This window comes from Pteropus alecto, unplaced genomic scaffold (genome assembly GCF_000325575.1).
Source record: "Pteropus alecto unplaced genomic scaffold, ASM32557v1 scaffold25, whole genome shotgun sequence".
NCBI lineage: Eukaryota > Metazoa > Chordata > Mammalia > Chiroptera > Pteropodidae > Pteropus > Pteropus alecto.
The window spans coordinates 18793082-18820407 of NW_006441955.1; the positions used below are offsets into that span (position 1 = coordinate 18793082).

Consider the following 27326-nt stretch of genomic DNA (forward strand, 5'->3'; position numbering starts at 1 on the left):
ATAACATAGTTTAATGTTGATAGTTGCCACATGTGTATATATAGCTCTAGGGACAAAGCACAAATTTAGTAATTTCTTGAAAGCAGGGACTTAAGAGTGTTGACATAATCAAAACTATACCTAAGAAAAATCGTTCTGGCTGGAATGTGCAAGGTGAACTAAAGAAAGGAACAGACTGGAGCACACTGTAGCATCTGATATAGGATGCTTAAAAGGGCATGAAGAAGAGAGAGTACATTTAAAAGGAATGTTGATTTTATTATAAAAATATTAAGAGAATTAGAGTTCTTTTTAGACAGGGATGAAGTGTTAAAGAATTTTTTCTTTTTAAGAAGGGCTTGGCATGGCTATATCCTAGAGAGAAGGAATTGCATGGAAGAATGTAATAAAAATGTAGGAGGAGAAGGAGAAGGTAAAGAATGGGATCTGGAGTTTTAGAGTCTGCATTCACTAGCTCTGTGATTGGAGCCAGTCACATGAACTCCTTGAACTTCAATTTATTCACTTATAAAATTGAGATAATTTTTATCCTCTGCAATTATTCTAAGGATTAGAAAAAATTATGTAGAGCACTTAGAATAAGTAGGCACTCCACAGAAGTTGATATAGCTATTTTACAACTATTTTATTTTAAGAGTGTGACTTTCAGATAAAAGACAATAAAAGGGTGGAGAAAAGTTGGGGTGGCAGGGATGGAAAAATTAAGTGAGTTTGCACCTGAGTCCTGAGATAGGGATTTGAAAATTAAGCGAGTCCTGAAATAGAGACTTGAAAGACAGTGGAAAAGTTTACAATAGCTTTAGTGACCATTCAGAGGAGGAAAATGACCAACGAAGGCATCCAAAGGAATTTCTGATTGGTTTGAGAGATCAGAGGAGAGAATCTCAAAGTACTGCCCATTCCTTTAGCATAAAATAAAAAAATAATGGAAGCGTTGGAATCACTCTTTACCATTTTCTTGACGTATCTTCTCCTACACTAGAATTGTTTTACACTTTTTCTTAAATATTTAAAAAGCTGCCCCTCAAAGCCCTTTTTAAATTGCTATTGAGAGAAAACTGTAATAGTAGAAATGGGAGATGGGCCATAAGAAGAGGGCATATTAATAGGTGTATGGAGGAAAGAGTCTTCTCTTTTGAAACATTTTATACTTGGTTTCTAATTCTAAGATTTTTCCAATTTTTTATTATGCTAATAATAAGCATTATGAATCTAAAGATGGCTGATTAAGTATTTGATGTTTCCCCCAAATTTTTGGCCACAGAATTTTGTTTTGTACAGGCATTCCTAGGGACACAGTTTTGGAGAGGCTTGGTCTCCTAAGTATGTCTCACATGTATGACTTTCTTTTTCCTAGATACCACAATCTTCAAGATAATAGGTCATATCTCCCAAAGTTCTCCATATGTGTCCATTACTGATCCATTCTTCCTGTTGGTAAGATTAAATTCAAGCAATCCCTTAGTTCCTCTAGTTATAGTTTTCAACCAGGGGTGGTCTTTCCACATTTGAAAATATGTGGAGGTGTGCCACTGGCTACCAGGGAGGTTAATTGCTCTGCAGTGAGCCAGACATGAAGATTTACTCCATGTTTCTCTACGATATAATAATGTCAGAAAGCAAGTCAAGAGATTTTCAAATGCTGAATTACCAGTTGAACAAGACTTCTGCACATCTTAGTTCAAGTCATTTATCATTCTTATATCTTATCTCTGTGGTGGTTTATGAGCTGTTCAAAAAGATAACACCCACTTTCTCCACTGGACCACACAACCTATGTATAGTATACCTCTGCAAAGATACTGAATATCAAAAATATTAAAAAGTAGCTTTCTGACCTAAGTGCTATCTACTCAGTCTACTTGCTCCATATCCATACCCTGGCCTGCCATGAGCTTCTAAGGACCTATTTTTGAGAACCGTCAGGTATAATTATTTCCCCCACTTTACCGAAGAGGAAATGAGACTTATAGAGGTTCAGTAAATTGACTCCTCAAGGTCACAGTGATAGCATATTTAGCTTCAAATTCAAACATTCTGGCTCTAAAACTCAGTTGGTTAACCATTACTCAAAAATGCCCAAGTCAGTACTTCATTACATTTTTCAATCATATTTGGTTCCTTTTATATAATTGTGGAATGCATCCTAATAATTTTCTGGGCTACTCTGTTCTATTTTCAGATTAAAGACTCACTGTATATGTTAGAACGAACATGTCTTATCTTTTTTGCATCCAATCGCTAAAACAAAGCAATTGTTCTAGAAACTCACTCCCCAGTGTCTCTCTTGATTTTAAATTTAATAATTCTATTTAGATTTTTATTCTAAAAATATATCACTTTTGTCAAAAATTTTGACGGAGACCTAAACCTAGACAGAAATTGAAAGGGCCTACAGGGAGGAGCTCTCACACCCTACGATGTTGGGAATGCCCTATAGGAAGAACTCTTTTTTTTTTCCCTCTCTGTAAAGTACTTCCTCTATCTTTGTTCAGGCAGAACCTCTGGATGGCTTGCCATGGCTACCCATACAGGATTGCAATCCTTTCTTTTTCCCATGTAAATCCTTTTTGGTGATGGAATACCTAGTCAACTTTTGTTTTATGGTCAGTACTTTTAATTATGTCATAGCAAAACCAGATTCAGTTTCTTTTTGTTGTTTTTAAATTTGTCTTCACAGGCAAGTGAAATTAGATGGCATAAGTGATATCAACTGGTCTTTGGCCCACTGTAGTGATCTGTAAAACCCATAAATTAAGAACTTGTGTTGTAAAGTCTTCTGTGCCCAAAATTCCCTTCTCATAATTTCATTGGCAATAGTTTAAGGAAAAGCAAATTTTTTTTTTTCGTTTGAGGTAAAACTCGGAGTTTGTCCACTAATATTAGGAGGTGAACCAATTAGGACTGTTTTAGATCCTCCTGGTCTCTAAGCATATCATATAAACATATTCATATACGGTTATATATAACTCTTGAGATGAATTGCAGTTGACAAAATGTAATACTTTTAACAGAAAAATATCAGTTAAATATATGTTAATATCTATTAGTGTTTTGGAGTTCATTCATTTTCCCCCCAGGCATAAACATATTGCTTGGCCTCTAAAAGCTTGCAGGCCTGGAGGCACCACTTCTCTAATGCTTAAGGGCTACATGTCCCTGCAGCTAATTTGAAAGGCAAATTACTACCTCAGTCCTTCTGGTAAAATTTTAAGAACTGTTTATTCTGTATTCTCCTCTTTCTTAATGGGTTTAATAAAGTTTCGGATCTTTAGCTAAGACTACAGGAACAGAAATATCCCCTAATAGTCCTAGAAAATAGTCACAACAGTAAATAGGCCAAGTCTGTATTGTTTAGGGAACAAGGAGAGTTTTGTTGTTTGTTTTAAGGAGTGATCCTTGTAAGAGTAGAGCTCTGGGTGCAGGTGAGTGGTCAATAGCAACAGGAGACTCTTCCCTTTTTCCTACAAGAACGCTGCTGTCAATTGTGTGACAATGAGGTCATTTTGTGTAGGGATTTGAGGCTCCAGTAAGCTTTTCAAAGCCACCCTATCCTATCTGTTTCATCAGGGAGTGTTTCAATGAATACTTCAAAAGAAGATAATAATGCTTGAAAAAAGCTCAAATACTGCCAGAGTTCTGCTTAGTGATCCTCATTACAGTAGTTTGCTATTAAGAAAAACATAACCCTCACTCCTGTTTCAACCACCACAATTACTGGGTCATCATGTAGTTCATTGTATATTAAAAGACAGCCTGCCCTCGGTTAATGAGAATCCAAGTTGCAAATTTGTCAGCTTCGGCCAGTTTTTATAAGAACTCTCCACGTTGTCGCTAGCGTTTATCAGCACCTCCCTCAGGAAAAAGGGTGGTGGAGAGGTAGGGTTAGGGGTACAGGCCGAAGTTGAAAGGAGGCTATTTGTGTGGCCTATTAACAAGTTACTAGGTTTCAACACCAAACCAGCCTTTCTCCACGACTCCCGCGAACCTCCGGCCCGAGGTCACTCAGACGCCCGGGTGGCTCACAGGAATCAGATGGCACCTAACCCAGGGCCGGACTCGGGAATTTCGTCGGCAGGGACGATACCACGCGGAAACACCCACCCCGGCATCACTCCAAAATCAGCATTGCGAAGGGCGGTCCTGCCGACGCTCGGGGCATCGCCTCCACTGTCAGCCAATGAGGAGCGGGGGCCGCGTCGGAGTTTTCGCTCATTGGGTCGTGCTGGCTCCGCCCCACAGTGAAAGCAACCCTCCCAGCCTGCTAATAAAGTTTCAGCCACCGAGGTGTGGAATCCGGCATTTGCGTGCTCCCTGCTGGTCACCCGGCTTTCCTTTGGCTTTCTTTCGCCTGATTATTCTGTGTCTCTTTCAAGCCTCCACGCGCCGGTTTCTTACTTTCATCTTCCTCGCTCTTTCCACCTTTCCCAGCTCAGTATGCAGGAAAAAGACGTTTCCCCACGCGGTTTCCTGCCTAGCTTCCAACATTTCGCTACGCAGGCCATTCATGTGGGCCAGGAACCAGAGCAATGGACCTCCCAGGCTGTAGTGCCCCCCATCTCACTGTCCACCACGTTCAAGCAAAGGGCTCCTGGCCAGCACTCGGTAAGCTGGGTCTGTCTCGGGCGGTCCAGGGATGGGCGGGTAAAGAGAGATGGTTTACAAGTTAAAAAGGCACCCAAGTAATTTATAGGGTGGCTTATACATCAGAGAGGCAGCCGGAAAGGATGTTTACTACACCTGTAATCCTCCCTGCAGTAAACCATTGTATTGGATGGTCCAGTGATCATATTTCTTTTGATGAGCAGGATTAGAAGGAACAGTTTGTCCAACTTGTCGTCTAGATTTGGACTGAAATTCATGTGATTTTGGCAAATATGCAGTTCAAAACTGAGGGTCAATAACTTCCTTCAGCATCAACAATGATAAAGGTATAATGAGTCAGCTAAAAAAAATTAAGAATTTTATTAACTCACCTAGAATCAAGATCATTCCTAATAGCTGTATTCAATTATTAATGGGTATTGAGGACTTAATATGTGCTGAATATATACCTATATTTGTTATATCATGTGTATTACATGTATTGTCTCAGATAATCCTGACAACCCTAGTCTGAATTAGGTTCTCATTTTTCTCATGAAAAAACTGAGAATTAGGAATAAGTAATCAGCCAAAGGCCACAGAGTTAATAAGAGGTGGAGCTGGAATTCTAGCCCTGCTCTAGAACCCCACTATTAGGCATTAGGCTACTGTATTCCAATAACGCTACAATAATCTAACCCATTGCATCATTTAAGCAGTGTGCCTTAGTGTTTAGGAGCACTAATCATGTAGTCAGAGAACCTAGGTTTGAATTCTTAACACCACCTCTTTTGAACTGGGTAAACTTGAGCAAAGTTACTTAATCTATTCAAGCCTCAGGCTGATCCTGTGTAAATGGAGTTAATAATTACCTACCACATAAGTTGTTGGTATGTATGTTAAACTGTATGGTATACTATAATTGCTCAGTAGTTTGGTATTTCACGATGTTCACATTTACTTTTTTTTTTTTTTTCATTTTACCTTCACAACAACCAGGTAAGAGAGCAGGACAGGTATTATGCAGTTTCTGTAGAAAAGGAATGACACAGAATCATTGATAAAGGACATGTAAGGCTTCTGAAAGAGCCCTCTTGGTTAATCACATAGCTTTTTCCCTTTTGGTAGCATACTTGATGGATCTTAGAGTATTTAAAAGTTGCCGAGGATGAGAAAAAAATAGTTAAATGAATTTTGTAGGTCCAAAACCTTGATTATACTTCAAAATCCTCTTTAGTGTGTTATGTTAAGTTGAGGAAAATTCTTTTAGATTTAACCAACCTCTTGTTTTGTGAGGTAGATTTCTAAGGGCATTTCCACAACTGGTTTAGGATACTTCTAGCTACTATATTTTGGAATCAATATGTGAACACAATTTGTCTTCCAAGCACATGATTTGTTCTTAGTGTAGAGTTTTGTGAACGTGTAGCCACCAAAGCATTTAGTACAAATGTTAACCATTTAGCTATGACATTAATAATTAAATGTTTTCAGAGAACCAGCAGGGATAGTAAATTCCACAAACTCCTCTAAATGCCAATAAAAAATCAGAGCACTAAAGAGAATTTGAGAAGCTGAATGAGACACATCTAATTCTCTAGTTCCATTTGGAAAGCTATTGAATGGGTGAGAGGGTGGGAAATTGCCTCTGAAATATGCTTCTTTTCCTACTGATCTACTGAAGTTAAATCTCTTCAGTGAATATTTATAGAAACAGTGGTACTTTTCTGTGGCAGTGGTAGTAGCCACATGAATCCAAACTTTTTTTTCTGTCTGGTGATTACAGCTGCAGGTCACATCAAGTAGGTGATAATAGGGAGGGTAAAGAATATCTGGAGCCCTATAAAATATATCCATTCAATTTGTCAAAAACAAGAAAACAAACAAAGCAACAAAACTTAAAAATATGTATTACTGATACTGGGAGCTCTAGAATCAGAAATAAAGGTGTAAAGTGATTGTGTTTTATTATATGCTATAGGGGGCAGGAGAGAAAATTATAGGATTTTCATCAGTGTTTAAAACCTGGGCTTGAATTCTGACACTGATGCTCCCTGTAATATTTGGCTTCACTTTCCTCAAAGCTGATCATGAGGCTTAAATAAAATAGCTGGATGAATACAGATTGTATGGTGCCATATGCAGAAAAGGAACATAATGCAAAATTTTAAAAAGTATTGTGTGGAGCTACTCTGCCAGGAATTACTCTCTATTTTTTGTCACTTTCATAGAGTTAAGATCTGATCCTTGAGCATTTGTAGGACCTGTTCATAGCTTCCTGTCGGATGCTAAACAGAACTTGAATCACTTACTTCTTTGGAAATGAAATACAGGTTAGAATTAGGTTTACTCTGTTGGCTCAGGTTATTTCCTTTTCCTGATGTCCCCAGATTAATAAGTAAAGGTAAGCCTAACATAATAATAGTGCTAATAATAAAAACAGCCTTTTATCTATTACTTAGCATGAACCAAGCATCATGGAGATGGTTTATTATACATGATCTATTTTTTTCCTCACAACAATTCTATGAATTAGATATGTCTATTTTATTTCCATTTACAGAAATTGAGATTACTCCAGGAAATGTTAAGCAACTTAACCTTGACATGTAACTCATAAGTGGCAGATAAAGAATTCTAATCCAGTTTGGTTGACTTCAGATCCTCTCCACACCACTACAGTCATAGCACTGTTATGCTTCTAATGGCAAGACATGTCATAATAAATAAAAAATCGTTATAGAAGGATGAACCAATAGTCATGGAGTTTTCTATGTTAGGACTCTGATAATAAACTTAAATCTTTTGGGATGAACTCTGACTTCTTTTCTTCAGGGTTTCGAATATAGCCGTTCTGGAAACCCCACCAGGAATTGCTTGGAAAAAGCAGTGGCAGCACTGGATGGAGCTAATTATAGTAAGTGATTTCCATTTCAAAGTTTGTGAAGGCTAGAATCTATTTTTATATGTACAGAGAAAATTATAGAGGCACAGAATGTAGACTTGGAATGAAATAAGGATTACCTAGTTCAAAACTCTTATTTTACTAAAACATTGAATTATTTGCCCAAGGTGCCACAGGTGGTAGACTATGCATATGTATGATTATTAGGTAAAAATAAATATGAATAGAGGCAAAATGGCAGAATTTGCCATTTGTTACTCATGTAAATGCACTCTTTATCTGAAGCTGTCAGTATAAATAGATAATAATTAAGTTTTATAACACTACCTATGATAAAATAAGCTTTCTTATACTCTGGTTCATTCATCTGATAATTTGTGTCTGAAAATAGCAGCAAGGGACACTTGCAGTAGGCAGGTGTCATTGATAATGTGCTCTCAGAGGTTAGGGATTAATTCCTTGAATCTTGTGTTTTTGTTTTGTTTTTATGAAGGAGATGGATTGCTGCTAAATTATCTTTGTATTTTTTTTTTTTATACAAGTAATACTGAATGAGGACAGAGTAGTGAATAGAAAATAAGAGTCATGAGTTTTCTCACAGCAAGAGTATAGGAACTAGAAATGTTAATAAAGTGAATGTTGGGTTTGTTTGGGATTTGGTGCGGAAGGGTTGATTTTGTTCTGGATGAGATTAAACACCAAACTGCTGAAATTTAGTACTGTATGGAGAACATTATTTCCTGCAGGAGGTATAAAGGCTGAGAGTTTGTATGTCAGACACTTTTCAAATGGAGTCCAGAAAACATTGTTTTTAACTAGGTTTTAAAATTTAGCCTTCTATATGAATCCATTGTTGGACCACAGATCTGCTTAGTAGAGAACTGTTATCCTAACCTAAACTTTTCTGAGACAATTTCATGATAATTTTTATTTTTCAAGTTAATTAGATTATCCCTTCTGCCAGTCATGGGTGGTTTTTATCATCAAAGTGATATTTTGTCAGGACATTTTCTTTTACAGTGTTTAATGTGCACAATATCAGTTATTTTTTTTTTTATTATTATTCATTTGTATTATGTTTGTTCAACATGAGATCACATTTGTTTAAAAGAGATTCCACATTAAAAAATTTTTTTTAAATTCAATTTATTAAGTTTATCAGACACATCTTAGGTCTCATTCCAAATTTTGTTATTTGCTCAGTTGCATAACCATATAGTTAATGAATCATATCTTAGCTCCATTCCTCGAGTTTTAAATTTCTTTAGAGTTTGATATTTTTCAACTGTAATTTAATTGGCAGTGGCCTTTTATCCTAGAATTTTATAAAGAATTATTTCCTCAAAGTGTTTCAGAGAAATGTTATAAGCAAAGCAGAATTATATATTTTTTATTTTAAAGATATTTTATCTTTGAAATGGAAAGAGAGATTTCGTAATGGTATTAATCAGGAGACTGCTGGTTACTCAGCAGTGATGACTGTCTTATCAGCAGAGAGAGGGACATAAAGTAATGCAAGTAAATACTGCAGGTATTTTTAACCTATCGGGCTTACTCTAACTTTTTTTTTTTTTTTTTTTAGGTTTGGCCTTTGCTTCAGGTTTAGCTGCTACTGTGACTATTACCCATCTCTTAAAAGCAGGAGATCAAATTATTTGTATGGATGATGTGTATGGAGGTAAGTGTCCTGTCATATTTTGTGTTGCATCAGCGGATATTTAAAGATAATAAAGTAGGTTCTGAATTATGTTAACAATGTTGCCAAGATTATCGGTTATTTATTATCTTTCAAAGGTGTAATGGACACCTCTATGCTGGCTCAGGCTTGGTAAAGAAGAAGCATAAATACTTGGGTTCATGTTCTGGAACTGCTTATAAGAGAGACAGTTTAGTAATAATTTTATTGAAGCTGCTGAGAATGCAGAATTATTAACCCCATTTACACATGAGAATGTAGGACTTGAACAACTTTTAGACGTATTCTACTGTAGAGAAGACAATGTTTACTAGTGTAATTTAAAATTTTTACCTGCAGTGAAGATGATCTCTAACACCCTCAAAGAGCTTAACTCTACCCATCCTTTTATTCTCTCTCACTTTTGTAGTTTAGCCTTCTGTATGAATTTAAATTCCCTTTTGATTTTAGGGAAGCTTTTGAAAATCTGTTGAATGCCAGGGACCCCTTTCTCGAAAAGTGTTCTTGAGACAACACCCAATATTTATCATTTAAATTTTAGGGTCAAGGGGTCTCACTGCTCAAAGCCCTGTCCATGGATCTAAATTTAAGAACTTTAATTCTAAAGAGTTTAAATGCTAGTTATTTAAAGTGGCAAGTAGAAAGGTAAAGAAGACAGATTGCCCTTACCGTTAAGCAAGACTAATTTTTGAGTTCAAAACAACAGCAAATTTTGTAAATATGCTATGTATTACAAATGCTTACAAATGATAATAATATTCTAGAAGTGTGACTTCTAGAATATTATTATCATTTTTATTTATCTCTTTTCTGAACAGAAAGTCAAGTCTAAATTATTTGAAGGAAGGGACTCCCTCTCAGAAATTTACAAAGTGCTATATAATTTATCTTAGGTCTCTATGATAGACCATAGTATGATAAAATCTCAAAACTTTAATTACTTTTATAAAGCATTATTAAGACCTCATGGCAATATAGCACAAAAGCTTGAAAATTTCTGTTAATTTTTAACAATTATTTATATTATTTTTCAAACTTATAATACCTATCATTAGTCTACATAGCATCAAAAGTCCATGATATTTTTGAACATAGAGTATGTGTCCTCTTGTTGTTATTGTTGACTATCAGTAACAGCAGTGACAATTTTTTCTTTAAATCTGCATATGTAAAAATCAAATCCAGAACAGTGTTTATAAATGAAATTATCCTAAATTGAATGATTTATTTTCTTTCACTATGAAACTCTAGTCGTTTGATTTACAATGTCTCATTTATTTATTAAAGCCTTTAGAACCACATAACAAAGAGATTGCAAAAGTACAAAGAATAATAACCAATTCTTTCCTATTACTAAAGTATAATCAGATTGAAAATTTATTTTGAACATTTCATTGACATTGGTTTATTTATTTTAGATTTGAATACTAGGAAGAAATTGTTTAAAAAGACATTGTTTCAGGGAGCATGCCACTTAATGTTTGAAGAGTAGAGATTGTGTGTTTTGAGAAACATTCTCTACTTCATGCCACTTGGTGTGGATATCAAGTGTGTTTTATTTGACTCTTTAACTTGTAATTTAAAATCCAAGCTTTATATTCTTCACTATACATGATAACCAAATTATTTAACCGAAGTAGAATTGGTTTTAGTTGTATTTTTATTGGTGATTGACACTTCCTTATATAAGTGTTCATACCTACAAGGAATGAACATTTCTTAATAAAATATTCTTTCCACTTTATCTGATTCTCCTCTGTCTCAGGTACAAACAGGTATTTCAGGCAGGTGGCATCTGAATTTGGATTAAAGATTTCTTTTGTTGATTGTTCCAAAACTAAACTACTAGAGGCAGCCATTACACCAGAAACCAAGGTAACTGTTTTCGGTTTTATTTTTTTTCCCCTGTCATGTTTTGTTTTTATTATTTCTGTTTATTAGGGAACATAATTTAAATCTGAATAGTAAATTTTATTGGAAGCCATTGGAAAGCAACAATAGGAGTAAGATAGGTCTGGTGTCTCTTAGATATTGTAGCATAATGATTAGGTACATGAATTCTGGAGTGGTATTCAAATTCTAATTCTGTATCATAGTTGGTATGTAATTACAGGCAAATTCTTTAACCAAAGTCTCAATTTCTTCATCTGCAAAATGGGGATAATCGTACTTGCTTTATAGAAGGGTGGTTGTATGAATTAAATGATCTAAAGCACATGAAATGCTTAGTACTGTACCCAGTTCATGGTAACTATTAAAACAATTTGTTAGCAAAAGCACACAATTCTTAACTGCATTCCTAAGCTAGTCATCACAGAAATTGAGTTACAGAAAAGGAAGCTTACCAAGGCCCTTAAACCCTTAGCATAGTGGCTTTTTAAGGGTTCTAAGGAACACATCAGCAAAATAATAGAAGTAGGGAATGGAAGGGCCACAGACAATCTTTAGCCTCCGTCCTGGGAAGCTTGTATGCCCAAGAAGGTTTTGAGTAAATGGCATATGCAATATTATTTTTGGGGACCTCATTTAAATTCTACATGGGTAAAAGAAGGACCACTGTCTTTTATAAGTCAATCTTTTCTGATTTTTTGCTAATGGTTAAAAGGTTTGAATTGTATTTAGGATTATATTGCAGTGACTGCTAAAGAAATGAAAATCATTTCTCACACAAATAATTACTTTGAATATTAACACCAGGTGAGCTTTGAATGATTAAGGTTTATAGTCAAAGGAACTTGCTTGGGAAAAAAGATACTTATTAAAATAGCTCATCTGAGTCTTTCTAAGGGAGGAAAGCAAATTATGAGTATATTAATTCTTGTCAACAGAACTTTATATAGTGGCTCTTTACTGACTAAAATTAATACATTTCCCCCACCCCCGAACTATCTGCCTCATCATTTGAAGATTTTTTTGCATGTAAAATCTACTTTGTATTTATTTACTTTTTTTATTTTATTTTTTTTATAATGAGTGAGAGTAAAAAATTTTTGCCCAGGAATAATTCTTATAGATTTTTAAAAATAATTCAATTCTGGTAGACTATGCATTATTTTAACTACTTTATCTTTTCTACAGTAAAATTCTAGAGTAGGAAAGAGTATTAAACCAGATCTCTTGCCTATTTATGTAGGTCATAAAAAAAGTACTATTAACCCATTTAAAAAGAAAGCAGTAGATAATGTCATTCAATACTGTGGCACCTTGTTTAACAAATAACATTCTCTCCTTTTTTTGACCTTTTCAATAACAATCAAGCATCCACTATGTACCTGCTAGGTTTTGGAATATACAGATAAATATGCTATTATATCTGAGTGAGCTGTAGCCAGGTTTTCTGTTGTGTGTGTGTGTCACTTCTCTTCTTCAAGTACTGGATACTTATTTTAAAGTTTTTAATGCACGTGGCATTATTTAAGTTAATGTTAAGGATATTTTTGGCATTATAGAGAGGGTTCTCTTTAATGAAAATTCTAGGATGTAACCTTAAACAATCTGTTATCTTTCAGAACAAAATTCCCAGACACTGAATTATGTCTTCAGAATACACCCTCTTTTTTATGAAAAGTAATTATGATAGTTAACTTTCATACTTCTCAGCTTATACGTGTATTATCTCATTTGATCCTTACAACAGTTAACTCTATCAGGTAAATATTACAAATGCCATTATATAGATAAAGAATTTGAGGAATGGAGAGAGTAAGTTACTTAGCTACGACCACTCAGAAATTTTGGGGGGCTAGGATTCAGATGCAAACCTTTTAACTTAATTATCCATGCTCTTCTACTGTAGAGTCACTGATGGTTACAATATATGGGATGTATGTTTTTGCAGTGTATTTTTATAAATTATTGTCATTTACTGAATTGTTTTAGCTCGTTTGGATTGAAACCCCCACAAACCCTATCTTGAAGATGATTGACATTGAAGCTTGTGCACATACTGTCCATAAACATGGAGACATTATTTTGGTTGTGGATAATACTTTTATGTCAGCATACTTCCAGGTAAATGAAAATATATATATTTTTGGTATGCTTAATAGACTACACAGACACCTATAATTGGGTTGAGAAAATAATAACTAATATTAGAAAAGGTATAATTATAATTCTTGGTCTAATCAATAATTATGATTAGATTTTATGAGTTTGAAAATGATTTTAATGTAAACAAGTTCTTCTTTTCCTTAGATTGATATCTTGTATGGGACTTTTTGTGTTTTAAATTCAAGTTTTTAGGTTTTCTTAGGATGAGTAAACTCTGAAGATGTGACCTTATTTTGTGATTGTATCTGTCAGTGCTTTGTACGTAGTAGGGACTTGAATATTTATGTGCAGGTTCAAATTGGTAATATTATTTTTCAGTCACACCTCATTTACTTAAGCCTTTATATATTCGTATACACACATATGTATATAGACCAACCTTCCAAATAAAAGGAAAGAAAAGCTGCACTCAGTGACATCTCACATATTATGTGTGTCACACATATTATTTATTCATTTCTCTTCTTTCTAGTTTCTCTTCCCTCAAACCCATAGATTATGCCTAGCCCTCTATATCTCTACTTTATTTGCATGATGAATTTCTACTTCATGTTTCACATTGTAGCTATAGCTATTTATAGTGCTCCTTTTAAATTATCTATTTTTTAACCTACCATATACATAACATCTCTCCCTCTACCTAAACCTTCCCACTTGTCATTCATTCCTTTCCTTTTTTTTCTCCTGCCTTTTTCTAGATTCTTCTTCCTTTTTGTTTTGGTTTGCTCTTTTTGTCAGATCATCTTAGGATCTCTATTATTAACTAGTTGGCTGACTTTTTCTTGCTTGTTCTCCCTCGCTTTCCTATGAGTAACTTAACTCTGTTTCCTTTTCTTATTAGGAGTTACCTTCTCCCTGTTCTTTCCTTCCACCCTATACCTTGTGGTCATTCTTATTACACCTCCTGTAGTTCACCTTTATTATGCAGAGTTACTGAAACCCTAGTCCATTTTCTTCAGCTCTTCAATTAGGCTGATGTTTACAAGCTCAGTTGTTTACATTTCCACCTTTCTGGGTCCCTGAAGTTGGGCCAGGCTTCTGCCTTCATGTAGCTGGCTGACTCCCTGGGCAATATGAATAAGCCTGTTCTTCACCTTCCTTCATTTTATTCAGAAGACCCTACCATGTTTTATGTGTAGTCTATGCTTAATAGACTACACAGACACCTTTTGTGAAACACACTTCTTGGCTAAATAGCCTTCAAATAGTTTCATGAACCATTTACCTTTGACTCATGATATACAGCTGTCCCTTAGTATCCAAGGGGATTGATTCCAAGACACCCTGTTGATAACAAAATCCACAGTTGCTCAAATCCCTTATAGAAAATGGCAGAATATTTGCATTTAACCCATACGCATCTTCCTATATATTTTAAGTCCTCTCTAGATCACTTATAATACCTAATACAATATAAATGCTACATAAATAGTTGTTATACTGTATTAAGGGAATAATGACAAAAAAATTCTATACACTTTCAGTACCATCTTAGGCCTAATTACATAGTACAAATACAAATATTTTCATTTGTGGTTGGCTGAACCCATGGATGTGGAATTGCAGATATGGAGGGCTGAATGTATCTTTAGCTGCTGCTTGTCTCTTCCTGTAGCAGAAAAACTGGTAAAGCAGTTCGTTTCTAAATGAAAATCTTCTGGCATTATTTATTTGTCCCAGGTGATCTTCATTCTTAGATTCTTTATCCCAACTCCTTAACCCATACACCACTTACAGTAAGCCAGTTATACAGCATAGGATTGGTCTGGCTGAGTCACAGTGAATCCTGTACATTCCCAAAGAGATGGTGTGAATTGTTTTAGCCTGGGCCTGCCCAGGTTACTCATTAGGCCTGGCTCTCTTTCTCCAATTACCTTCACTAAAATAGGTCCAGTTTTTCTACCTTTCTGAAGCCCACATTACATTACTCATGCCAGGACGGTAATTTGCTTCATTTCAATCTGGATTCAGTCCAGTCGAATTAATCAGAATCACATTGTTCCTAGGCAAACACATGGATTGGTTCACAAAGCAGATCTGAAAAGGTCCTCTCATTGTTTGATCCTCAAGAAAATGATATGTTCTTTTTCTTGCCTGACTTTTGTTGTCTGGATCTTCTGTGCATCTCACGAAAGGCAAAATGGACAGACATGTCAGCACAAAGTTTCAGAGTAGAGCCTCTGCATTCAGGTAGCGTGAGCTCTGGCTCTACCAGATTTTTTAATCTGAGTAATCCGTTTTATTTTTCTTAGTCCCTTTTCCTCTTCTTTTGAATTATGTGGAATATTGTGCACAGTGTTTTACTGGGTTATATAAAATATTTAACATGGTTCTTGGCACATAATGAGATCAACAGATATTAGTTATTGGTTTTTCTTTCAAACAAAGAATTTACAGAATGTTAGTCCTAGAAAAGACCTTAGACATCATCTAGTTTGACCACAACACTTTAGAGATAAGCAAACACATATGTAGAGCAATCTTTGAGCAATACCTTACTTACAACATCCTATTTTTGAAACAGCCTAAATGGAAAAGTCCCATAGCTTCTACACTAATACCATCTAAAGACTAAGCAATTAATGAGGTTACATACACACGCTTTATTTTAAAGAATATATAAATGGAAAGATGTTGATAATATATTGTTTAGTGAATAAATTAATTATATCAAAGACATTTTAAAGACTAAAGGATTAATTTGCAGGTGAAGGAAAACAATCTAATCAAATTTCTTTATAAATGATTTAAACTTGGCAAAACTAGTATAATTGAAGAGTAATTAAGAGTCAAGATCATGGCAAACCAAGTGAATAAGCACAGTGTATATTGTCAGGTTTAATGATTAAAAATCTCAGCATATTAGTTTTATCTTCCTTGACATGACAATCGCTGAATGTTGATGTCAGTTATTTTATGTGTTTACTAAGTCACGAAATGCCAGCATCTCTGCTGTAGGTAGTACATATAGGAGCCAGTCAGCAACTGCTCTAAAGAAACAGGTTCAAGAGACCTGTCAATCTGAGTTTATCTGTTATTTCTGGAAAAAAAAAAAAAAAGTGCCTTTGGATTGAATACTCTGTCTAATACTTTGTATTTTTATTTGGTGGGAAGGAAGAAAGGGAAAATTAATAACCAGAGATCTTGGAAAATTTTAAGAAGCATGTATCTTTGAAAAGTTAGAATAGGAAATGGTTTTTACAATAGCAAATAGGCAAGTAATGACTCATATTTTCAAGTGACTTCTTATTTAAAATAAAAACCATTTGTTCTTTTCAGCGGCCTCTTGCTCTGGGAGCTGATATTTGTATGTATTCAGCAACAAAATATATGAATGGTAAGATATGCAGAGTTTATATATAGATGAAAAATAGTATAGGGCATGACATTTTGATTCCTTTTCTTTTACTACTCAGGTTTTCTCTGTGACTCATGTAGAAAGTAAAAAATATATACTTTAATTAAATATAGGATTTAATTTATAGCAGATAAAACTACGCTCATGATTTATGAGCAGAAGATTAAAATGCATTGTTAAAGGTTATACTTTTATTCTGGTTATAGCTTAAAAAAATTTACCTTTTTATGGTTTTTATTTTATTATTTTAGGTATAGCTTTTGCTACTATCAAGTTGAATAAAGTTTATTTAAGTTAATTTTATAGGACTTTTCCTGGAGAGTCTTTTCAAGTGAAAGTCACATATTAGAAATTATAAAATGAAGAATAAACATGCATTGTTTTTAACTTAAAGGTTTTTGGTTTTGTTTTAGGACACAGCGATGTTGTAATGGGCTTAGTGTCTGTTAATTCTGAGAGTCTCAATAATAGGCTCCGTTTCTTGCAAAATTGTAAGTATTAAAAAGTCTGGATTATGCTCTCAGACTGACTACATTTAATATTTGTATTTCCACTAAATGTTGTTAAGTGATAGCATTCTATGAATTTAGAAAGAAATGAGAAATAGAGGTAAAAATTCTGATTTTTAGAGGAAAGTAGAAAAATTGAGTTATAAAAATAGTTATAGCATAACAGGGCTTTACGACATGACACACAGGACGAGTTTTGTTATTTTTTTCAAATCCATGTTAATTTTGATCATAATTTGGTAAAGTCCAAGTGAATTTTTAATTTTAAGACTTAATGGATTTTTTAAAAAATAACAAAACATTTGATATGGCTGTCTTATACTGTACTTTTTATATCTGGAATGGTGGTTAATTTTAAATAGCACTTAAGATATAAACTTATGTTTTTTTCAACAGATGTCTAAACACCATTTCCTGTTTAGATTGTTTAGTTATCTCAAGTACTATTAGGGGTTATTTGAAGAGACTTCGTAAACCATTGCAGTTTTGTAGACACGTAAGATACAAACATAATTAGGAATAAAAATGCCCTTCAAGGAAATAAGTACTAAGATAACAAAAAGGGGGCACTGAGAAGGGAAACCAAAATTTATTGCTTGATAAATTTCTTTCATTTATAAAAAGTAGGAGTAAGGTCCCTATCCTGGAGGCATATGAGGTCATAGGCTGCTTTCGACAAAAGCTAAATAAAATGCTAGTAGAGCATTCAGTAATAATAGGAACTGAACTACTTTTTTTCTCTATGTGTTGTAATAAGTTTTCAAAAAATAACAAGGTTATACTATGTGCAGTATATCATTTCATAAAGATCATAGAAAGGACTATTTATGTTCATATTTGAAAAGTTTCATTGTGTTTGTACATAGTTTTCAGGATACTTTTTTTCCTCTCATTTTAAAGCCCTTTTCTCTAAGCATATTTTCTGCTTCATTCTCATACTTCTGACTTGATATATTAATTTTCCCCCATAAAATTCAAACATTGAGCTTTGTAACTAACTTTTCAGAAACACTATGATGAAAAAGAGGGGTCAGATAATTTTCTGGGTCCTCTCTACCTTCACACTATGTTCCTTTTGCAGCTCTTGGAGCAGTTCCATCTCCTTTTGACTGTTACCTCTGCATTAGAGGTCTGAAGACTCTACAAGTTCGAATGCAGAAGCATTTCGAAAATGGAATGGCAGTTGCTCAGTTTCTGGAATCAAATCCTCTGGTAACAGAGGTTATTTATCCTGGTATGTTAATCTGATTTCTAAGCACATATTCTTGGGAATTTTAAGGGTTATCCTAAGCATCCTGTTTATGTAGCATTTACTTGTGAGTTAGATGCATTCATATATTTTTATGTTGTTCATTTGTTACTGAATGCTGCTGTGTGTCAATCTCTGTGGTGGGTCCGCTGGTATGGAAGATAGACATGGGTCTGGTCTTGTGTTAATTACAGTCTAGTGGATACTTGGATGTTAGGAAATTAGTCTTACCTATTAAATATTCCTGTTGATGGTCTTTAGCACAAAGATTTGTGTATACCAATTCCAAGATTGCAACATTGTACTTTCCACTTGATTTGCATATAATCTTGCCAGTCTGCTATTCTGCTTTAGGCATAACTTTTATTTGATTTATGCTGGGATTTGATACATATCAATTTGAGCCTTGATACTTATGCACCAAAATCTCCCCAAACTCTCTTCCTTTGTGAATTCCTTTTTGAATTACAACATCTAGAAATGCTCATGTGGAGTTAGCAGACTTACATGTTACTCTTTGAATTTATTTTACCAGTTTTTTAAATTGTGGTGGTCTTAAGTAAATTTAGTTATTTTAAAACTCTTTTGAGGTATCTAGCCATGTAGTCTTGGGTGTACAGGAAAATTAAGTCAAATCTCTACCCTCAAGGAACTTGTATAAACCACAGTAGGAATATATATGGGATTAAATGCCCTATATGTACCCTACGTAAAGAACTATTGACTGGTGTATATTTTAAATGGAGAGAGGAAGAAACATTTAGGGTTTTGCTCTGAAGAATGGCATTTGTTAAAAGGATAAGGCATTTCAGATTCATTTAACAAATGTTTATTAATTTCCGTCTATGGACCTAGCTTTGTTCTAGGAATTAGAATCTAATTATCAACAAAAGAAACAGATTTCCCTTCATGTAACTAGTCTGGTGAATAAGACAGATATTAAGCAAGAAATTACAGAAGGACATAATTAAAAGGGAAGGACAGTCAGTGAGGAGAATGTCCCAGGTTAAAGGGACAGCAGCTGCAAATGTTCTGAGATGAAAGGAGCGTGGTAACTGCTGGTGTTAAGAAAGCTCGTATGGCTAGAGCATGGAGAGCGTAGAAAAGACAGATCATGATGAAGCTACACAGATAAGAGTCTGAGGCCAGAACAAGTAGCCAGTTGTGACCATGACGTAAAGCTCATTAGGCTTATTTGCAGTTTACTTAAGCAAAAAGTGAATTTTTTTTTGTTGTGCAATTACATATTTGACTCTAAAATAAGACTTTTATTGTAACTCGTGATTGCAGGGCTGCCCTCTCATCCTCAGCATGAGCTGGCAAAGCGTCAGTGCACAGGTTGCCCAGGAATGATCACCTTTTATATTAAGGGTACTCTCCAGCATGCTGAGACCTTCCTCAAGAACCTAAAGGTAAACTTGCAAATAGGCTTTTAAATTGTAGAAGTAAGACCTTCTTACAGCAATTTATTATATCTCACTTCCACCCAACTCAGATTAATGTTTTTGGTACCTGTAGGTCACACCCACAAACCTTATTATGAAATGAATTGGGTTGGAAAATGATCTTGGTGCCGTAGCAAGTGTCTAAATAAATTTATTTACTTAACTCTGCAGATACTGTGCCATCAATTTGAGAGAGACAGAATGTTGTAGTGCCTTGGTTTTCAAATTTATTTAAAAGTAAGCCCCCTTTCCAAATGAAATATTGTGTGAAACTTCAAAGTAGTGTGCAGTTAGTGCAATGCACAAAGGCCTCTTTGAAATCCATCCCAGGTCTGTCTTTCCTAACTCTGTGCCTCCCAGGCAACATCTGCCTGGGATGAGGGAAGGGAGGCCTTTGTCTAAATTTCACAGAAGGGAGAAGCTCTCAGAGGTCCTGAGAGAGAGAGCTCTGTAACTTCTGCACTGGACCTACATTGAACTCGTGCAATAGACTAAGTTTTAAATACTGTGGGTCTAAAGAATAAGACCCTATATGTAAAATGTGTCCACCTCCAAAATCAGAAAGATATTAGTTCATATTTAATTTAATATAGTTGTGAGAGTAATTTTAAAAAGGTATTTATAAAATTCTATGATACTATAACACTAAATAAAAAAACTAAGTTCTTTTTTCCTTCTATTCCAGGAGGGAGTTGAATAGATGTATTAATTTAATAAGTGATGCATATTAACAAACTAGTGTAAAGGCATTTAGAGATTTTTATTTAAAGGGTAACCACAGAGCTAGGTCTCAAATATAATACTTCTGATATTTTAGAGCTCATGTTAAGTATTATTTAAGTATAGGGCCAAATTAGGAACATATAGGAGGTATGCATAATTCGCCTTTATCAACTTTTAATTTTTAAAAAATTTACACATAATATATGTCTCATTAATGAAATCATTGTTATAGATTTTCTTTTCATTTTTTTCTCCTACTTTCTTGCCTAATTTACAATTTATTCATAATCACCACTATTTTCCATCCTTTGTCCTAGGGCCATTTTATTAAAAGCATTTATTTTTAGGTTTTTGTATTTTTATTTTAATGGAAGATCTAAATTAATATCTCATTTACTTTAGTTATTTACACTCGCTGAGAGCTTGGGGGGATATGAGAGTCTTGCTGAGCTTCCGTAAGTATATTTTTGTTTTTCTCAGTATTTTAAGTTTGATATCAGCTTTAATGATCATTTGGAAAAGGAGTGTGTTAAAATCAGGAATAATTCAAGATGTTTAATGATAAGAACAGCATGGCACTGTCTAATCAGAAGGGACTCTAACTCAATAGAATGGAGACAGTGATAAAATCTAATGTCTCTTTATGGGCTGCTTATCCTTACTCTACCCTGTTCTGCCAGAAGGAGATTCCAGCAGTAATTGTATGGTAGTAGGCTTTCTGGCCTTTGGCCCAGGGTCACCTGTACTATCTCACTCTGCCCAGGATGAGAGGTTGAGACTTTGTACTTGAAGAGCTGATTTCATGACTTCCTGGTGAAATATCTCCACACCTTGATTGTCAGAGGAAGGCCCCAACTAGATCCCATCAAATATGTTTATTTTCTGTTCAACCTCAGGTAAACCCCAAACCTAACTTGTTATTCCTGGACCTTCACTGTCTGATCCAGTCAGTTCATTTAATTTTATCAGAGTGCCAGAGATTATGAGAATATGAAGGAGCCTAAGATTAGGCAGTCCAACAAGTTATTTTACAGACAAGCAAAGATTCAGAAAGCTTTGCTGATGACTCAAATGTCATGTGGGAATATGTTAGCACCTTCACTCTCTAGATTGTACAATGAAGGCAGATAAAAGCATCCTGGATCTGGACTTGAGACCTATTCTGCCATTTAACCTTTGAGCTTCAATTTTTTTCATCCATAAAGTGGACTTAATAATTAAAATAATCATTATCATTTATTGATTACCTGTCCCACCAAGCATTCCTGAACTATATCTTGACTTTATTGTGTGTTACTATGACCATATATTGTAATAATTCTAGGGGTCAATCAACATCATTACCTAATAATTTTCAATTGTATTAAATGTACATGGTATATTATTGTGTTTTAATTTTCATAAACATTTGCGGAATAATATTCTGGAAGCATTGTACTGAGGGGTGGTACGGATTACCAAAATTTAGGCACATTTGCTGCGCTCTCGTAGTAGTTTACAGTTTCTAAAGAGAGTCAGGCAATTTTAGAAAGTTAAAAAAAAATGTGGTACTCAAATAATGATTCAAACAATTAAAATGGGTTTTTGTTATTCTTTCAAAGAAATGCCTGCTAGTGAGTCTGGATGCACAAGAGGGCACACTCAGCATATGAAATTGGTTTATTTTTCATAGTAATGTGTATTACTTTAAAGCTCTTTTAAAAAGACCTGTCCTGATTTGTTTAGAGATTTGGTTTAAAGTTGCTTAGCCCTCAGACGTTCCAGCTAGGCCATAACCCTGATTCCAGTAGACCAGTGAATTTAGGTCAGGGCTTGTCTGTTCTATCACCCTCCTGTGTCTCCCAACTCGGCTGCAACTAGTGCAGCATTGCAAAAAGGAAGGGAGGAAGCAGAGCCAATGTGCACTGGGTTGGTCTCCCAGCCTGAAAACATGTATTAATTCTGTGACCTTGAAAAGTTACTTATGCTCTCTCGACCTCAGTTTCTTCAGTTGTAAAATGCAGATAACACTGTGCCAAGCTTTTAGGGTTGTTATGAGAACACGGTGGGGGGAAAATTCCTAAGCTAATGCCTTGATTCATACTAAGTACCCCCAAAATGTTAACCACTATTATGAATTATTACTTTTCATTAGGCATCGATAAGTGCTTTACAGGTACCTTCCATTATGTTCCTTCCATTAATGACTGACAACCTTTTGTGATAGATGTTATATCTAATTTTTATCCATGAAAAATGAATTAATGTACACAGTTGTAGAGTACCTGCCTTATGGTAAGCATACAAAAGTGATAGCTATTATTATTTCAGATAAGGAAATTGACTCTGAAGATAGATAATTATGACCAGACCACACAGCCAAGTATGTGGAGAGGCTGAGATTTGTACCCAAATCTATTGGTCTCAGAGGCCTAAGTTCTTTTATCTATGTGTGTACTCTCTTTTAAGGAATTAAGAGCCTTTAAAGGCAGAACATTTTAAGGAGGAATGTTTGCTAGTAAAACTTCATTACAGTGATACCCGTTTACCCAGACCATGATTGAGATTTTCCTCTGGACCATGACTGAGATTTTCTTTCCATGGGTCTTAAGTAAGATGGGAGAAAGTAGCTTGGGCTACTGTTGCTGGTAGTGTTCAGGGAAATGATGAGTGTGGTGGTAATGTACGTATGAGGGCTCAGTGAGACTATAAGCCTCTCCTCTATGATGCTTCCCCCACAGAGATTTTTTCCTCCTCTGAAATCTGGCAGTCTGTACTATCCATAGTGGTTTGGCATTTGCTCTTGACTATTCTGTTTGGGGAATTGTCACAGTCTTTAGCTTTGTTAACTGGGGTAAAGAAAATATCTCATTCTTCTTGGTTTCCCAATTCTTACTATAGTACATAGTAGGTGCTTTACCTTACACATGGGTTTTGTGCTGGAATTCCTAATACACAGTGCCAGCTACTAGTGATCCTGGGTTAGAAATCCTTTTCTGGATCTGCCTTAGAAAGTCCAGCTCTGGATCGATTCATTGATCCAATTAATTCTGGCTGGCTCTTGGTCCAAGAGGCTTCTTGTAAGGCCAACTGGTTGGTCATGGGGTGTATGGTTTCTGGCCAAGGCCTCATTCAGGCAAGATATTAACAGCCATACTCTGAAGGCCATGTCTTTCTCTCTTGCTTGACTGGTACTTCCAGTGTCTAGATTGAGTATACCTTACTGATTGTATAAAAATGATAGAAGACCTTAGTTTTCACTTAAAATAATGACTAGAAAAGATAATTTTCACAAATATTTTTGTTTGTGAAAAATTCTGGATGTATGAAGAATTTGATATTTAGAATAGAAGAAAATGGAAGATAATTGCTATTTATGAGACAACCATATACCTTTACTGATACAATCTAGTGATAAAAAATTTGCTCACTCTCTTCCAGGGCAATCATGACCCATGCATCACTACCTAAGAGCCACAGAGATGTCCTTGGAATTAGTGACACACTGATTCGACTCTCTGTGGGCTTGGAGGATATAGAAGACCTATTGGAAGATCTAGATCAAGCTTTGAAGGCAGCAGTAAGTTTTATTATTTTAGTGTTTGTCGCTGTGTGTGCATGTGTGTGTGCTTAATCTTGGGGTTGTGACTCTGTAAAGAGTGGCCTGTTAACTTTTAAAGATTTTTTTCTTTTCTTCCTACAGTAGACAGGGTATATAAATGTACAGGGAGCTAAGTTGAAGTACAGATTTAAAAGATGATAGTATTCAGAAAAGAGCCCTTGGAAGAGGTGAAGTTTGCCTGCAGGTTTAATAACCTATTTTTCTTATGCATTCTTATTACAGCACCCTCCAAATGCAAGTTGAACTTAGCATTCCAGCACTGCTACTAGAAATTGCTTCCTGAGAGATCAAATCTTCTGAATAATTAAATGGACCATTAATGAACCTTTGCAGAATTTTCAAGTGAAAAATTTAAGGCACCTCATTACTTTTCATAACTGTAATCTTCCAGGGATCCTCCCTGTTGAAAACAGTTGTCATTGACAGGTCAATTCTGTTAATATCTTTTTGTTAATTTTGGTGTGCATTTACCTCTGAAGAAGGTGAGGTTTGTGTTGCTTTTTGGGATTGTGTCCTTTTTTTCATAGCTTAAGATTTATATTGATCATGTTTACAATATAATGGTAATTCATTTTTGATGTTTTCTGAAGAATTTAAATTATTAAATGAATGTTTTTAAATCAAGTGTGATTTTTGCATATTGTTGAAAATAGCACTAAAAGCAATGGTTTACACTTAATTATCATAAGCCAAAAATCAAATGCTTGAAAAATCTACTGTGAAATTTTACTGATCTAAGGTTGTATTTACTATTTTTTAAAAAATAAACCTAATTATCAATTGCATTTCATTGTGATATTCCTATATTATATGGAATTAACTTGTATTCCTGGGCCCTTTTAATTCTCAATTTTTAGAGGTATTAGCCACTTGGTTGATTTTTATAAATCTAATTGTATAACTATCATACCCAAATCTTAGTATTTGCAGACTAGTTATAAATTCTATACAACATAGGCCAAAAGCCACATAGAAAGGAATAATACTTATTGTATTTTTATCTGAAACAGTAAATTTTGAGGCTAACGGAAGAAATGCTTGAAATAGAATCTTGTATAAAGTTTAAGTGCAGAGCGAGATATTGTCAATAGGTCATAAGTCAAATCATTAGATTTTTTAAAATTGTTTTTATACTAAAGGCTTTTAGTCATTTGTTTATCACCATTTATTTCAGTTAAAAAAATCATATCATTGAACTTAATAATAGTTCTGGGTTGGATGAGAAAACATAAGAATCTATGTTCTTATATATCATCCACATTCTGAATTATATGTATAAGTCTGGAAATTCTGTCTATAGGCAATAGCATTTGAGGCAGGTCATTCCCACTATGGTTTCTGGCAGACCTGATTTCTTGCCATCTCAGTACCTTAGGGCTGTGGCAATAAACAAAAACCAACCACATGAGAAAAGCAAAGTCTATTTATTCTGAGCTTGCAAGGGAGTCAGCTACTGTCACTTGTGTTTTAGGAGAGACTCAAAGGCAAACAGAACATAAAGAATTGCTGAAGTTTTAATATCTGTTGATATGGATGAGAAACTAAAATTTCCATATTTAAAACTGTCAGATGACTTAAATGGATAACATTAAATCACTGGTAGAAATGTTTAAAAAAAAAAAAGCTAAAAACACCAAAGACAGATAGGAGTGGAAAAACTTCATAGTGTAAAAACGAGAAAGCTTCAGGTATGCCCTGATTGGAGTTGTGTTGCTTTGTATATTCGGTCGCTCAGAGCTTCTGGTGAGCAGTTAAGTAGCTACCATTCTTTTAGGTTCTCCAGAGAAACAACAATTGTGTGTGTGTTTATGTGTGTGTGTACATATATATGCGCATATATATGTATAAGAGCGAAGAAAGATATTAAGGAATTGGTTCATGGGTTCATGTGACTAGGGGCTGGTAAGCCTGAAATCTATGGGGAAGCCTGAAAGTTTATATAAGAGTTGTCGCAAGCTTCAGGTAGAATTGCTTTTCCTTTGGGAAACCTTGGTCCTTGCTCTTAAGGCCTTAAACTGATTAAATGAGGCCCACTCACATTATAGAGACTAATCTTTACTCAAAATCTACTGATTTCAATGTTAATTACATCTAAAAAATGCCTTCACAGCTACACCGACTGGTGTTTGACTAAACAGCTGGGGTACCATAACCTAGCCAAGTCGACACACAGAATTAACCATCACGACCATGTTCTAGGCACTGTTCTTTATTGCCTGAGAAGGCACCATTATGTTTATTAGGGTTAATGAAGTTTATCCACAGCTTTTGGTTATCTGCACACACTCCATTAGCATACTTCACACCAAGATAATGATTCAGTGTTTATATATTGCACCGCCCACACTCACCCCCTTTATAGTAAATCTGACTCTACAAAGCGGGAACATAACTGGATAGCCATGTTCTAGTAAGGTTAAATGAGGTCAGGCTTCTAGGAGACTTCACTGAGTTGCTTTATAGGGTACATTATTCAAAATTTCATTCTACTCATGTGTTTACTGTTGAAATTCTGAGTGAAATTAGTATTTCACATCAAAGTCAGTATGTACTATCTTAAGCAGACACACAGCATCATGTTTATTCAGCTAGGTGACATTTAAGAGAAAACCTTTGGATGAGAAACTAAAATTTTGGAGCCAGTTAAGTATAACAAGCTCATTTCTTTTGCTGGTGACTCAATTTATTCATGTGTTTGTATTTGAGAGCTCATTTATAACTGACTTTTAGTGGCTTTCAAGTTACTTAATAAAGTTAGTGGAGCTGTAGTCCTTATACATTTTCTTTTAGTTTTTAGTGAATTCTATTATAGGTAAGAGAGAAAATGGTCCATTAATTTGGAATTTTGCTAGCTCTGACATGAGAGGGGTAAATATGAAAGTAACAATGAAATCTGGAATTTTATTCTTTTTAAATTAAGACATCCTTTTTAACAACAGTATAGACATTTTAATTTTAATTAAATTTTTTTTTTTATTATGATGACATTGGTTAATGAAATCCGGTGTTTAAAGTGTACAATTTATCAGTAAGACATATATATATATTGCATTGTGCGTTCACAACCCAGAGTTAGATTTCTTTCTGTAACCACATATTTGACCCCTTTTACCACATCTACCTTCCCTTTACCCCACTACCCTCTGGTAACCCCTAGTCCATTGTCCATGTCCATGAGTCTCTGTTTATTTGTCCTGTTAGTT

At 34.8% G+C, this 27326-nt stretch overlaps 1 protein-coding gene across 1 annotated transcript; it reads left to right on the forward strand.

Moving 5' to 3' along the window:
• The first annotated feature begins 4254 nt into the window (after positions 1 to 4254).
• On the forward strand, positions 4255 to 24908 carry CTH (cystathionine gamma-lyase). Its single transcript, XM_006919319.3, has 12 exons — positions 4255 to 4605; positions 7420 to 7501; positions 9072 to 9167; positions 10951 to 11060; positions 13065 to 13196; positions 16518 to 16575; positions 17010 to 17087; positions 18187 to 18339; positions 19645 to 19766; positions 20925 to 20977; positions 23943 to 24081; positions 24346 to 24908. Exons 1-12 carry the CDS (start codon positions 4438 to 4440, stop codon positions 24364 to 24366), a joined length of 1212 nt encoding a protein of 403 aa, XP_006919381.1. The 5' UTR covers positions 4255 to 4437; the 3' UTR covers positions 24367 to 24908.
• Positions 24909 to 27326: the final 2418 nt, after the last annotated feature.

Bases quoted from the DNA above. Each gene is read 5' to 3' on its own strand.
- CTH (XM_006919319.3), top strand. From the start codon at position 4,438: ATGCAGGAAAAAGACGTTTCCCCACGCGGTTTCCTGCCTAGCTTCCAA. The intron at 4,606-7,419 runs GTAAGCTGGGTC...TCTTTTCTTCAG, and splicing joins GGGCTCCTGGCCAGCACTCG to GGTTTCGAATATAGCCGTTC. The intron at 16,576-17,009 runs GTAAGATATGCA...GTTTTGTTTTAG, and splicing joins AGCAACAAAATATATGAATG to GACACAGCGATGTTGTAATG.